At 34.2% G+C, this 13,324-nt stretch overlaps 1 protein-coding gene across 1 annotated transcript in view; it reads right to left on the reverse strand.

Annotated features, from left to right (window-relative positions):
• Positions 1 to 12,984, reverse strand: part of Ndufs4 (NADH:ubiquinone oxidoreductase subunit S4) — a 101,335-nt gene extending 88,351 nt beyond the window's left edge. The window contains exon 1 of the mRNA XM_005319642.5: positions 12,825 to 12,984. Coding sequence (XP_005319699.1) covers positions 12,825 to 12,922 — 98 coding nt within the window. The 5' untranslated portion in view covers positions 12,923 to 12,984. The remainder of the gene's footprint in view (positions 1 to 12,824) is intronic.
• Between the last annotated feature and the right edge of the window lie 340 nt (positions 12,985 to 13,324).

Consider the following 13,324-nt stretch of genomic DNA (forward strand, 5'->3'; position numbering starts at 1 on the left):
AATCTACTCAGATATGCTAGAATGCAAGAAATATTCCAAATTAGCTTTAAAAATAATTCATTCTAGGATGGTAAGTGTAATTAGCACACTTCACCTTGTCTTTCCCACTGAATGCAATAATAAATCTGGACAAAATACTTGCAGCAGAAATTTGGAGCCTCTGAAAAGTAAAAAGCAGGCAGACAAGGCAAGATCACCAGAAATCACTGATCTAACAGTTTACCTTATTTTTTGCCTCAAAGGTCCCCTGCCAGAATTTAACTGGAAACCAGAACTGCTCTTAGAAGAAGCCCTCTGCCCCAAACAGCAAGAAAGGGAATTTATGCTGAGAGACTATGGAAAATGTCCATTTATTTTCTCTCTTCCTTTTATTATTACACACCATGGACCAGCCTTAAGCGATACTATGACCACATGCAGTGGCAACAATGGAAATCTGCAAGAGCCAAAACTCTACAGGAGTGTTTTCTCCTTTCATTGGAGCTGTGGTTCTAAGAAGGTGGGGTCAGCATCCATTGCTCTTTTAGATTCCCCACCCCACCTCACCCGCCTCACCTCACCCCCCCACCCCCCCACCCCACCCCCCTCCTCACCTCACCCCCCCACCCCCCCACCCCACCCCCCTCCTCTAGTTCCTTAGCTTCTGCTTTTGATAGAACAATGTTATAGATCAAGGTAAGGAAACCCACAAGTTTTGTGATAGATACCGCAAAGGGAAAGCCCAAGGAACTGGATTCTCAGAGAATAATGAAATTAAACTAGAAATCAATAAAAGAAAGAAAGAAAGAAAAATCTCTAAATACCTGGAAATTAAGCAAAACGCTTCATTTAGATTATTTAAATCCATGGATCAAAAATCAAGCCTTGGGGAAAATAAAATATTCTGAACCAAATGAAGATAAAATACAGCATATCAAAATTTGTGAAATGAAGTTAAAGCAATACAAAAGAAAACAAGATGAGAAAACAAGTGTTTCACTTCCTAGCTTATGTTATGAGTCCAGCATCACTTTGATACCAAATTTAAACAATGATAGTACAAAGACAGAAAACTAAAAATCAGTACTCTTCGTAAACATAACGTATAAAAATCCTCAACAAATTCTTAGCAAATCAAATATGGCATTATACAAAAATAAAACAACACAATTAAGTGGGGTTTATTCTGAGAATGAAAGGCTAGTCCAATTTGAAAATCAAATAGATGTAATCCGTCACATTTAACAGTTTAAAGAAAGAGACCCACCAAAACGTACCAATTGATATATAAAAGGCTTCAGGCAAAAAAAAAAAAAAAAAAAAAAATGACATCCATTCAAGAAAAAAACTGTTAGCAAACCAGAATCAAAAGGGAACCCACTTGAATCAAACTGTGAAAGATGATGTATTAAGAACTGTGTAATGTTTTGAACGACCAACAATTAAAAAAAAAAAAAGGGAACCTTTTCAATCTAACAAATGGAATATCTATTTTAAAAAAAGAAAGAAAGGAAGAAACTTTATCTAACATTGTACTTAGTGGTGAAAAACTGAAAGTTTTCCCTAAGAACATCTAACTTAACAGCCTCTTAGAAATAAAGAACCTAGAGATTAGAAAGGAAGAAATAAATTGTTCCATTCCAAAATGCATGGTTATCTACTTAGAAAATCACAAAAAATCTATTTTTTAAAATTACAAAACAAGTGAATTTTGCAAAGTTTCAGGATATAAAAATCAACACAAAATTAATCCTACTTCTACATACAGCAAATATACAATTAGAAAATGAAACTTAAAAAACAATGCTATGGGCTGGAGTTGTGGCTCAATGGTAGAGTATTCGCTTAGTACGTGTGAGGCACTGGGTATGATCCTAAGCACTATGTAAAACTAAAATAAAGGTATTGTATCCACCTACAAATATATATATTTATTTATATTAAAAAGTGCCATTTTATCACAGGTTCCCAAATTGCAATACTTAAGCATAAATCTAAAGAAATATATATAGGATACGCATATTCAAGTCACAAAACATTCATGAAAGAAATCAACAAATAAAAGACATGCCATGTTTCTGAATTAGAAGACAACATGGAAAAAAATGTCAACTCCCCCAAACTGAATTAAAGCAGTACTAATCAATATTCCAGCAGGATTTTTCAAAAAGACAAATTGATTATAAAATTTAGATGGAAAAAAACTAGAATAGCTTTAAAAAAATAAGAAAAAGTAATATTAGAAGAATCATAACTACTCAACTACAAAAAACATATAAAGCTATAGTAATAAAAACTGTGTGATACTGACAAAGGGATTTAGGCAAATAGATCAAAAACTATTTTAAAAAAATAGGAATAATTAGATAGTCTGGGAGTGTGGCTCAGTAATAGGGCACTTGCCTAACTAGTGTGAGGCTCTAGGTTCCATCCCCAGCATCACCCCCCCCAAAAAAAAGAAAGAAAAGAAAATGTAAAAGGAAAAACAAGACTTCAATAAGTGGTATTGGAACTGTGTACATCTATAGACACAAAATATTAACCTTGACTTAAACATTGCATTTTATACAAAAGTTCATACGAAATAGATCAAAGATCTAAATGCAAAACATAAAACTTCAAAATTTCAAGAAGTAAATATTTTTTAAAATCTTCATGGCCTATCGTTAGGCAAAAAGCCCTTAAATACAATAAAAGCACACTTCATTTAAAAAAAAAAAACTGGTAAACTGGACTTAATCAAATTTAAGAACTTTTGCTCTGTGAAAGATATTGTTAAGAGAATGAAAAGCTACAGATTATTTAAAAAAAGTTTATGAACTACATACCTGACATAACTATACCCCAAAATATGCTACTTCGGCATACTGTAGAAGCAGGAAGCACTCTCTCATCTTTGTCCCCTACCCTTCTTCCTTAAAGCAGGTTATAAAATCTAGGAAGGGATTTCACAATCTTCCCTGACACACATCATTAAGACTCTCATGTGAGTGGTGCTCTCTCTATGCCTACAGGAAAGGCACACCCTTTATTCTGAAGTGTCAAAGAATGAACAAATATGGCTTGCAAAGTTTCTCCTACTACCCTTAGATCACATTCTTTTCCCTATGGCATCTCTCCTGACTATTCACTCTTGATCAAAACTAAGAATAAAAAACATAGGTTCAACTGTTACTTTAGGTCTTTGTTTCCTTAAGAAATCTCCTGTATCAAGTAAGACTTACATTAAATAAAGTTGCATGCTGTTCTGTTCATCTGTGTTTTATTATAGGGGAACTCATCCATGAGTCCCTAGGATAAGTCAACAAGGATGAGAAAAATAACTTTTTTTTTCCTGCCTTAAGTGACAAAAAAAAATTTTATCCAGAATATTTAAGAACTGTCAAAGCTAAGGATTAAGAAAATAAAGAGCCCGATTAAAATATGGGCAAAACACATAAACAGATTCTTCACAAGTTCAATATGGGGAAATGCATATTAAAATCATAATGAGCCAGGCAAAGTGGTGTGTACCCGTAATTCCAGCTACTAGGGAGGCTGAGGCAGGAAGATTTTGAGTTCCAAGCCAGCCTGAGCAACTTAGCAAAACCTTGACCCCAACACTAAAACAATGACAACAGCAATGACAAAAAACCACAATGAATTAGCCATCACAGAAATGCAAATCAAAGACATGATATCACTTTATGCTCAATAAGATGGCTATAATTTTTAAAAAAAAAAAAAAGATAATATGAATCTGAAAGGCTATGAAGACACCAAACCCCCCATTCACTGCTGATAAGAATGTAAAATGGGGGCTGGGATTGTGGCTCAGAGGTAGCGCACTCGCCTAGCATGCATGAGGCACTGGGTTCAATCCTCAGCACCACATAAATATAAAATAAAGACATTGTGTCCACCTATAACTAAAAAATAATTTTAAAAAAAATAATGTAAAATGCTGTAGCCACTAAAGAAAACAATTTGCATTTTATCCAAAAGACTAAACATAGTTATCAGATTATTCTGCAATTCCATTCCTAGGCATACGACCCATAAAATTGAAACACGTCCACAAAGAAGCTGGTACACAAATGTTCATAAAACATTATTTGTAATAGCTACAAGGTGGAAAAAACCCTAGTGCCCATCAGTTTATCAGACAAATTAAATGTGGTACATCCATACAACAGATGATTCATCAACATAAAGGAATCAAATACTGATACAATCTATAATTTGGGTAAACCTTGAAAATATTATTCTAAGTGAAAGAAGCCTGACACAAATACCATATACTCTACAATTCCATTTATATGATAGGTCCAGAACAGGCATATTTATAGACAAAAAGTAGATTAGTATTTACTTAGGGCTGGAGGAAGGGAGAAACAGGGAGTGACTGATAATATATATAGGGTTTCTTTTTTGGAATGATGAAAATGTTCTAAAATTCACTGTGGTTATGGTTGTTCAATTGTGTCAATATACTAAAAATGATCAAATTATATACTTTGATGAGTAAATTTTATGATATGTGAATTATAGGTTGATAAAGTTGTTACAAAATAAAAACTCAATGAATATCGTTACTCACTTAGAATGGCTTTGTCAAAAATACCAATGTTAATTAAGATGCGAAAACAACTAAAACTTTCATACACTGGAGGTAGAAAGCAAAATGGGACAACCACTCTTGCAAAATGGTTTGACAGTTTCTTATAAAGTTCTACATACACTCATTAAACTCTGATCCAGGAATCTCCTCCCCTGGTATTTGTTTACTCTTAAGAGAAATGAAATCATGTTCACATAAAGCCTGGTAAACAAATGTTTATAATAGTTCTATTCATAATTGCCAAAAAACAGAAATAATCTAGATGTCTTTCAATAGGTGAATGGATAAATAAAATGATACATCCTCATAATGAACTATACTTAGCAGTAAGAAGGAATGAATTATTGATATATACAACTTGGATGAATCTCAAAGACATCGTGATGACTAAAAGAAGCTAATCTCAAAAGGTTGTGCACTGTATAATTTCACTTATATTACAGTTAGAAAATTATTAATCTATAGAGATAAAGATAAATGTTGCCAGGGATTACAGAAATCAGGGAGGGATAACATGAGGGAGTGGGGTAATGAAGTCTTTTGGTATTCTGTACTGATTATGGTGGCTATTACAGAACTCTCTACACCAGTTAAAATTCTAAGAACAGAATGGATGTGTGTGTGTGGGGGGGCAGATTCTAAGAACTATATGCCACAAGAAAAAGGTAAAATTTCTTTCATGATAATCTTTAAAATAAAATGATTAAAAATTTAACCTAGTGTCAATTTTCTTCAATTCAAATTTAGCTGAACTATAATCTGATAATCTCATTTAATTAAAATATAGAACACAGTTTAAAGAAAGACAATGACAAAATGGAAAACATTCCTAGGGAGTACCAAATGGCAGTAAAGCATCAGGAAATATGGTCACTAATAGAGTAAGAGATCTGAAGATGCTAAGTCTAGAACATAGACCGGAGGGAGAATGAGTGAAAATCAAGTCTTCAATAATGTGAGGGGTTGAAAAGTTCACAAGGGGTTAAACCTGTTCTGCATAGTTTTAAAGAGAAATATAACGTATCAAGGAATCTAAAAATATTGAGCATTTTCTAGAGCTTCCAGAAATTCACCATACTTCCTCAACAGCTAGATAATCAAGAAGAAGAAAAGTTCTCAAGACTCTTGCATTAACAAAAGGATTGGGTTGGATGATCAAGTCCAATATTATAGGAATCTACGAACTATAACTTGTAAAGTTAACATATGATAGAAGACACTGACCATACACAAAGGTATTCCTTCCTGTCAAAACATCACTTCTTATCACACAACAATGTTAACAAAGCATTTTAAGTTCCACATTTTAAAAAAGTTGAATAAATACAAGAAATGAACAAAAGCTATGAGATGTATTTTACTTCTACAAATCTCATTTATAATAAGAATAGTAAAATTATTACTATCAAATTAAGGTTAATGAAATAGAAACAAAGCTTATATGTTTCATGCAAATTTCTATAAGTATACTGAAAAAAATTTCTTGAAAAAAGAAGTGCTCTTTTCATTCAGAGTGGTAGTCCTCTAAAGAACTGTAGTACTCAAAACATCTGTATTCACTTTAAATCTCATCAAGACAGACTGACATTTTTAGGAGAACCATATGGCTTTCTTAACAGTCATCTAGAACAGGATCTTTAAGTCCTATTCAAGGACCCTTTACTTATGTATGAAGCAGCTGAATAAAGGAAAGAACATATTTCTAAGCCCTAGAAAACACAAAGAAATAAACTCTTCATCTAGTTTTGTTAAGGATATAGCAAAACATTATAAAAGCAGTCAGATCTTTACACTCAAAGGTGGTGCTCCCCAACATCTGAAACAATTCTAAAAAAAAAAAAAAAATCACCAAAACAAGAGAACTCTAGAGAAGCAAGAAACTTTCTTAGAGAACTACAGTCAGCCAAAGACCACCTCCCCCACAACAAAACAAAACAAAAACATTTCCATTTTAAAGGATAAAACACTTTCTTCTTAAAATGTTGAAGGGCAGAGTTCAACAGCTGCTCTATATTAAACCTGAGCCTTCCAAAAGGAAGAACAAGAGTCTCTAGAGAGGAGTAATATGGTCGGCTTTCTCCAAAACTATCAAACTACCTTCTCTCCCTTTTAACAACCTCCTCCCAAAGCCTTTGTATTGCACATGGGTGAAAAGCATAAAACTTAATTTAGATTAAGAAAATATTCATCAATAAAAGCAATTTTGTTTCTGGAGATTTCCCCTATCTCTCTCCCAAAGAAAACTATTTCTGAATGAAAACTTACAAAAAAAAAAAAAAAAGTTTTCAGCCAGCTTCCCATCAGAACATCAGAATCACCACAGAGTTAAGCCTCAACCTAAACATACTGGACCAAAATATTGGGGCCAAGGCATCTGAATTTTGTATACATAAAACTAGTAATTTTGATGCACAGCAAACATCTAAAAACCACTGAACTGAAAAATGATCTCAGAAAAAAAAATTAAGTCCACTGACTCTAGACAAGAAGAAAAGATTACATTTGAGCAACTAATTATTAAGAACCCAAGGTTGTATTTAACTATCAAAACAACAGATAAAAAGAACTGAACTTTAAATAGCACTTCTAAGTTGTTCTCCTATCAGTACGTAAAGGAGGCAAGACTTAAAATAGTTTACTAAAATATTCAAATATTTTAATGACAGTCACTATAAAAAAAGTGGCCACTGCTTAATTCAGTTACAATAAAGTTCTACCAGAATCTTTTTTTTAAATTTGTTTTTAGTTATACATGGGCACAACATCTTTATTTTGTTTATTTATTCTTATGCAGTGCTGAGGATGGAACCCAGTGCCTCACATATGCGAGGCAAGCACTGAGCCACAACCCCAGCCCATCTACCAGAATCTTTGGACTGTGCAAACAAAACAAAGTTATTAGAACTCAAATATTAACTGTATAATCCATCAGCCTTAAAGAGTTTATTTTAATTACAATAAAGTTCAGCCATTATCAGAGCTTAATTAAGCCTACATAATCGATAGATTTAGTTGCTTAATATTCAAGCATATGATAAATGAAAAGAGGTGGTGAAACAGCTAAAGGAAAACAGGCTGGCAAGAAAGAATACAAAGGGCTGGGATTGTAACTCAGTGATAGAGCACGTGCTTGGCAAGTGTGGGGCACTGAGTTTGACTCTCAGCACTATATATAATAAAGGTCCATAAACAACTAAAAAAATATTTTAAAAATACAAAAACATTATTAAAAATACTATTAAAAAGCTGACATAAGCACTCAAGTATCATATACACACTTGATAAGGTTTTGAAGGTAGCAGAATATAATAACTGTTTTCCTAATTATCACTGCAGTAAGGAAAACATAAAAAGTTATGTTCAGCATACCTCATTTAAATGTATTTAAATACATACAAAATTATGTATTTTGTTTAAGAGGGTAAAAAAATATAATGAAGTCACCTATAAGAAGTCACTCACAAAATAATTACAAAATTGAGGGAAAAAATCCATAGTTTAAAAATATTAACCCCTTTCATTGTACAAAAGGAACAAGAATAACATAAGAATATCAGATAGTTTTGCAAATAAAGAACACAACTTGCTGAAAGGCAGAAGATACTGAGGTTTTAATGTACAATTATCAGATACAATATTCCTAACTGCAAAAGTCAAAATATTCATTTAAATAAATAGGGCTGTGGATATAGCTCAGTTGGTAAGAGTGCTTGCCTCCCATGTACAACTAAATCAGAATATTTTCCAAGCAATATAAACTTTAGTAGTTTCACTTTTGTACCCTCACCTGAAAAAAAAATGAGAACACTGAGTTCATAGGGTTACTGTGGGAAATACATGAGATAATGACACACTAGCTGATATTCAGGAAGTTAGAAATAAATGCTAGCTGCTGTTATTCATTGGAGCTCAAAATAAATACATAAAAATGATACTCAGATTGGGAATATAGTTCAGTAGTAGACAGCTTGCCTGGAAAGGGTTCAATCCCCAGGACTGTACCCACCCCCAAAACATCAACTTTTACCAAGGGATATGATACATTTTAGAAGTTTTTCCGTTTGACATTGTTTGTATTTGGTAGATTTGTATTCTGCCTGAATTATTCATTTACCTCATCCCCAAACTGACCTCTTCCAGCAGGTATTACACAGGAATCAAATTATTCCATCTTTCTCCACTAAGCCCCTCATATAATTAAAAAGTTATATATAAAGATGAAGTTAGTTACCCTAATTACATGAGGCTGTCATAATCCAATGAATACCCTTTCCCAAATAAATCTATTTCTGCCTCTTGCTAATTTTTAAACTGAATAAAAAGAGGGGTCAAGATGCTTATCAAAGTATATGAGTACAAAATCTATGAATAACACAATTTCAATCCAGAAATTAATAGAATTCAAGGTGAAAATCCTAAATTCAAGCCACTACAAATAATTAGAAAAGAATAAATATTTATTGTAGGTATTTTTTAATTCACATTTATGTATGCTACTATTTATCTGGCATTCACTGATGAGACTATTATCAGAAACACTGCCTATGGCTTCCTGCTTTTCCTCACACTCACTCATTTCTTAATATATATTTCTTCATCTATGTGATAAGAATTTACTTGCTGTGTGCAAGCCATTAAACTAGATGCAGTATAGTATACAAAAAAAAAAAAAGATTTGTTGCAGCCTTCAAAAGGTTTGTGATTTCACTACTGATATCCTTATTTCATATGCTAAAACCTGCTCATTTGCAAATGTTTGTGTGTCTGTGTTTAAAAAAAAAAGTATATTTGTTATGCTGAAGAAATCAACAAACCAAACATCTTTGTGGCTTACAACAAAGCTTTATTTCTCATTCCAGTTACATTTTATACAATCTACAAAAACCAGTTTCTGCTTTGCTCCATGTTGTTTTTCTGGTCTAAAGGAGCAGACTCCACCTAGCCCATGATTATCTCACAGCAAAGAGAAAAGGTACATGGCGGAATAGGACAGCTCTTTGGGCTTCAGTTTGGCATGGCACATCATTTCCACTCATAATTCACTGGCCAAAGCAAATCGCCTGGCTGAGGACTAGGGACAAAACAATCTATCACAATACCTATCAAAAGTACTAAAGAAGAGAAAAATATTTAGCAGATTCAAAACAATAATAAAATTAGCATTTATTTAGGGAAGGTTTACTATGTGCCAGACACTATTCTAATATTTATATGTATTGAACTATTCAATTTTCCTGAGAAGAAATCAACAAACGTGTATGCTATTGATGAAAACAAATCAACCAAGTTTGGGAATTTGTAATGAGGAAAAATATTTCAAATATACTTCAAAAATATTTCAAGCTCTCAAACACTGTCTGATACATTAACAAAGACAGCAAAAGTAGCTAGCTGCACCTAAGGGATAGGAATCTGTTTATCCATTTTATCTGAAGTAGAAGTCAACCTATTGATTTTAAATGTTCCAAAAGTTTCTCAAATTTTGGCTGAGCCTGTTTCACCGAAAGATGAAATATTAGAACTGTTATTAACCTTAGGACCCCTTGCTCATCAGTGGTCCTTGCAGACTCAATTGCATACTGGGAAATAAAGCAACAAGATAAAACCATAGACTGGAGCACAAAATAAACTTTACAAAGAGGTCTCAATCACTTAGTCCCCACTATAGTCATTAATTAACACCCACTGAGGATCTACCACCCTAAGAACTATGTTTGAGGTAAACACAGATCAAGTTTAAATTGAGAAGTTGATATAGGACTAGGTGAGATAAATATATACGAAAACATCAAAATGAATAAATAAATAACACCACATCAAATAACCTAAATCCCAAGTATTGCTATTTTGAAAGAATGCAAATTTATCTGGTGACACATTGCTATCCTAAATAGTTAAATTTACGCTGGAAAATTCCTTAGGAAAGTGAGGATAAATGTAGATGATTTATCAAGTTTTCTCTCACCTCAGGCTCAATCCAGGGAAATGGACAACTCTATGGCACAAGCTCAGTAGATCAGCTGAAATCACTGGCTCTATTTAAATAACCTTTTCTCTAGCTTGTGTGTATATGTTGTTGGATTTTGTTTAGATTTTTGATTTTTACTGATATACTGTAAGTAAATTCAAATGTTAATGTAGCAGCTTACTACTTCCTTGATAGTTCTTTTCCTCTATTCCTGACTCCCCTCCTTCTTATATGCCTTCTGATTCCACTCTCATATTTTATTCAAAATATCTGAAATGTCATTTGCAAATTTTTAAGCATTACAATAAAATTTGATGCATTATTTCCCCATTAGTTGGTTCTTTTTTCACTCAACCTTTTCAGATTCTCATTACTCTCAAAGCATAATAGTAAAAGAGAGCTTCAAAATAATATTTAAGGGAAAGGAGCCACAAATTTCCCTCAAAGTAAGATGAACATCATTGGCTCTCTGGGGAAAAAACAACAACAAAATGTGTAAAAAGTAAATAAATGTATTAATTTGTATTTAAAAACTATTTTCCTTGGCTTAAGTTTTTAAGATGTGAATCAAAAGTCATCCTGAATGATTTAAAATTTTATTTTCAAATCTCTCATAACAGTTGGAAGCAAAAAAAAAAACTCTTAAATTTGGATTTGTAGTCAATAATTATCATCAATTCCCAAAATCTAATATTTTAGATTTAGAGATTTATCTATAAACCCCCAAAAATGGCTGTGCCCTAAACTTAGATATATTGACATGTTTTTATTAACCTACAGCAATGATCCCGTCAAACTTGATTTCAGTTTTAGGGCTACCATGAGTACATTATTATTTATGAAAGTACAATTAATCCCCAAAATGTCCAAGGGGGAAGAACTAAACAGGATTACCTCTATACTCTAACCTTAAGTTATTTAGTAGAGTATTTTACTTTAGAGAACTACTTTCAAGTTCCCCAAATGTAGAACCCTAAATTAAAAATTAATTCCTTATCTTTCCCCAATTTGAGAACCTTACTTTTTTAGCTATTCGACATTATATATTGCTCCACAATTGCCTTCAAGTCTTTTCAGAAGCCACTAAATTTATCTAGCAAACCCTCTTCTTTTCCACATAACAGTATTTAAAAGCCTAATAAGTCACCTCCAAAAGTTCCAATTCACTCGTTTAACTCTGCATTACCGCATTCCCTTTATGTTTGTTTAGCGTTATATTAATAGCACTGAAACACGTTTTCTATTCAATCTTTAACCACTCACATTCCTCCTCCCACCCCAACCCTACCCCTGTCCAATCTTTTCAACTTGGTCTAAGCATTTAGGTTAGTCTCCACAGCATGCAGTTGACATTTAATATAAGCCCCCAGGTTGTATTTATAATAGGCTGTGTAAAAAGCGACAAAACATTAAGACTTTGCTGATGAAAATGCTAACCTGTGTATGTAACGTGTGTACACTATTAATACTGAAATGAATTCAGAAAAATTCAGAGAAATATGGAAGTGAAGGATTAAGTAAGGCAGTAAAAAAATAAATAAATAAAACCACCATCACATTGTATTGCTTCAAAGCAATACAATAAAACAATTGCTAAATTATTGTGACGCTTTAGTAAAACTATGGATGGGGACAATTCGGGGACTACCATCTGTCTAAAAAATTACCTTCCCTGGCTTGGGATGTAGCTCAGCGGAACAGCTCGCACCTGGCAAGCGAGGCCACGGGCTCCTCCCCAACACCGTAAAAAATAAGAACTAAGAAATGTCTTCCAAAATTACTAGCAATGACATTTTTAATAACACTAAAGTCCTAAGAAAAAAGTTTTCCTGCCATGCAGACTAATTAAACAATCTTTCTGTTCGGAAGCCCAATAAACACCACTTACACCAAAGACCGAAGTGGTGAGCAAACAGGTGACAAATGGAAGGGCCGCGAAGGTGGGGAGAGAAACCAAGGAGACTCCTGTCCTTCTCTGAGGGCAAAGGTTCCGCTCAGAGTTCCCGAGACAACCACTCCCCAGAGACCCTCTACCTCGGCCACGGACCAAAAGTTTCCAGGAAACCAGAGGTCCGGCTCCCCCTACCCGCATTCAAGCCCCCAGTCGCCAGGCCAGCGCCGGCGAACGCAGCTAGTCCCAAGTCCGCCGCCCTCTCCCGAAGAGAGGGTCAGCGGAGGACGCTTTCCCGAGGCCTCCTCCGGGACCCGGCCAGCAAGGACTCCACAACTGTGGAGGAACCTGAGAATCTTGAAAGAGAAGCCTGACAATTCTGTTACCTGGTTTGAACCCTGGAAACGGAAACAGCAGCTGTAGCCGCTGCTCTTCTCCCCAATAACGCCTGCTTCAGCGCCACTGACATTAAGACAGCCGCCATCTTGCTGCAGGCAAATGGCAGGATGGGAGGACGGATCCCCGCAAGGGTCTAACTTCCTTCGTTCTCAAGCCAGTACAACCGCAACATAAGGGATTCGTATGGTGTCTGCTTTCCTTCCAATACTGGGGTTTAGAAAAGAGTTAAAAGGTTTGGTTGAAAGAGATAAGAAGGAAAATGAATGAAAGAAAAATGAGGAAGTGCATTGAGTGTAAATATTGCCCCATAAAAAGGATAATCCTTATTAGTTGGTAGGACTTATTATTTAAAATTATAATGGAAAGGCCAGAAGAAAATAATTGAAAATTTAAACGCCGGCAACTCATAATTTTTCAAAGAACACAAAATATCAAGGGCTGAGCCCATTGGGAGAGCCAGAGAGCTCGTTGAGTCCTTGAGAAACAA

This window comes from Ictidomys tridecemlineatus, chromosome 1 (assembly GCF_052094955.1).
Source record: "Ictidomys tridecemlineatus isolate mIctTri1 chromosome 1, mIctTri1.hap1, whole genome shotgun sequence".
NCBI lineage: Eukaryota > Metazoa > Chordata > Mammalia > Rodentia > Sciuridae > Ictidomys > Ictidomys tridecemlineatus.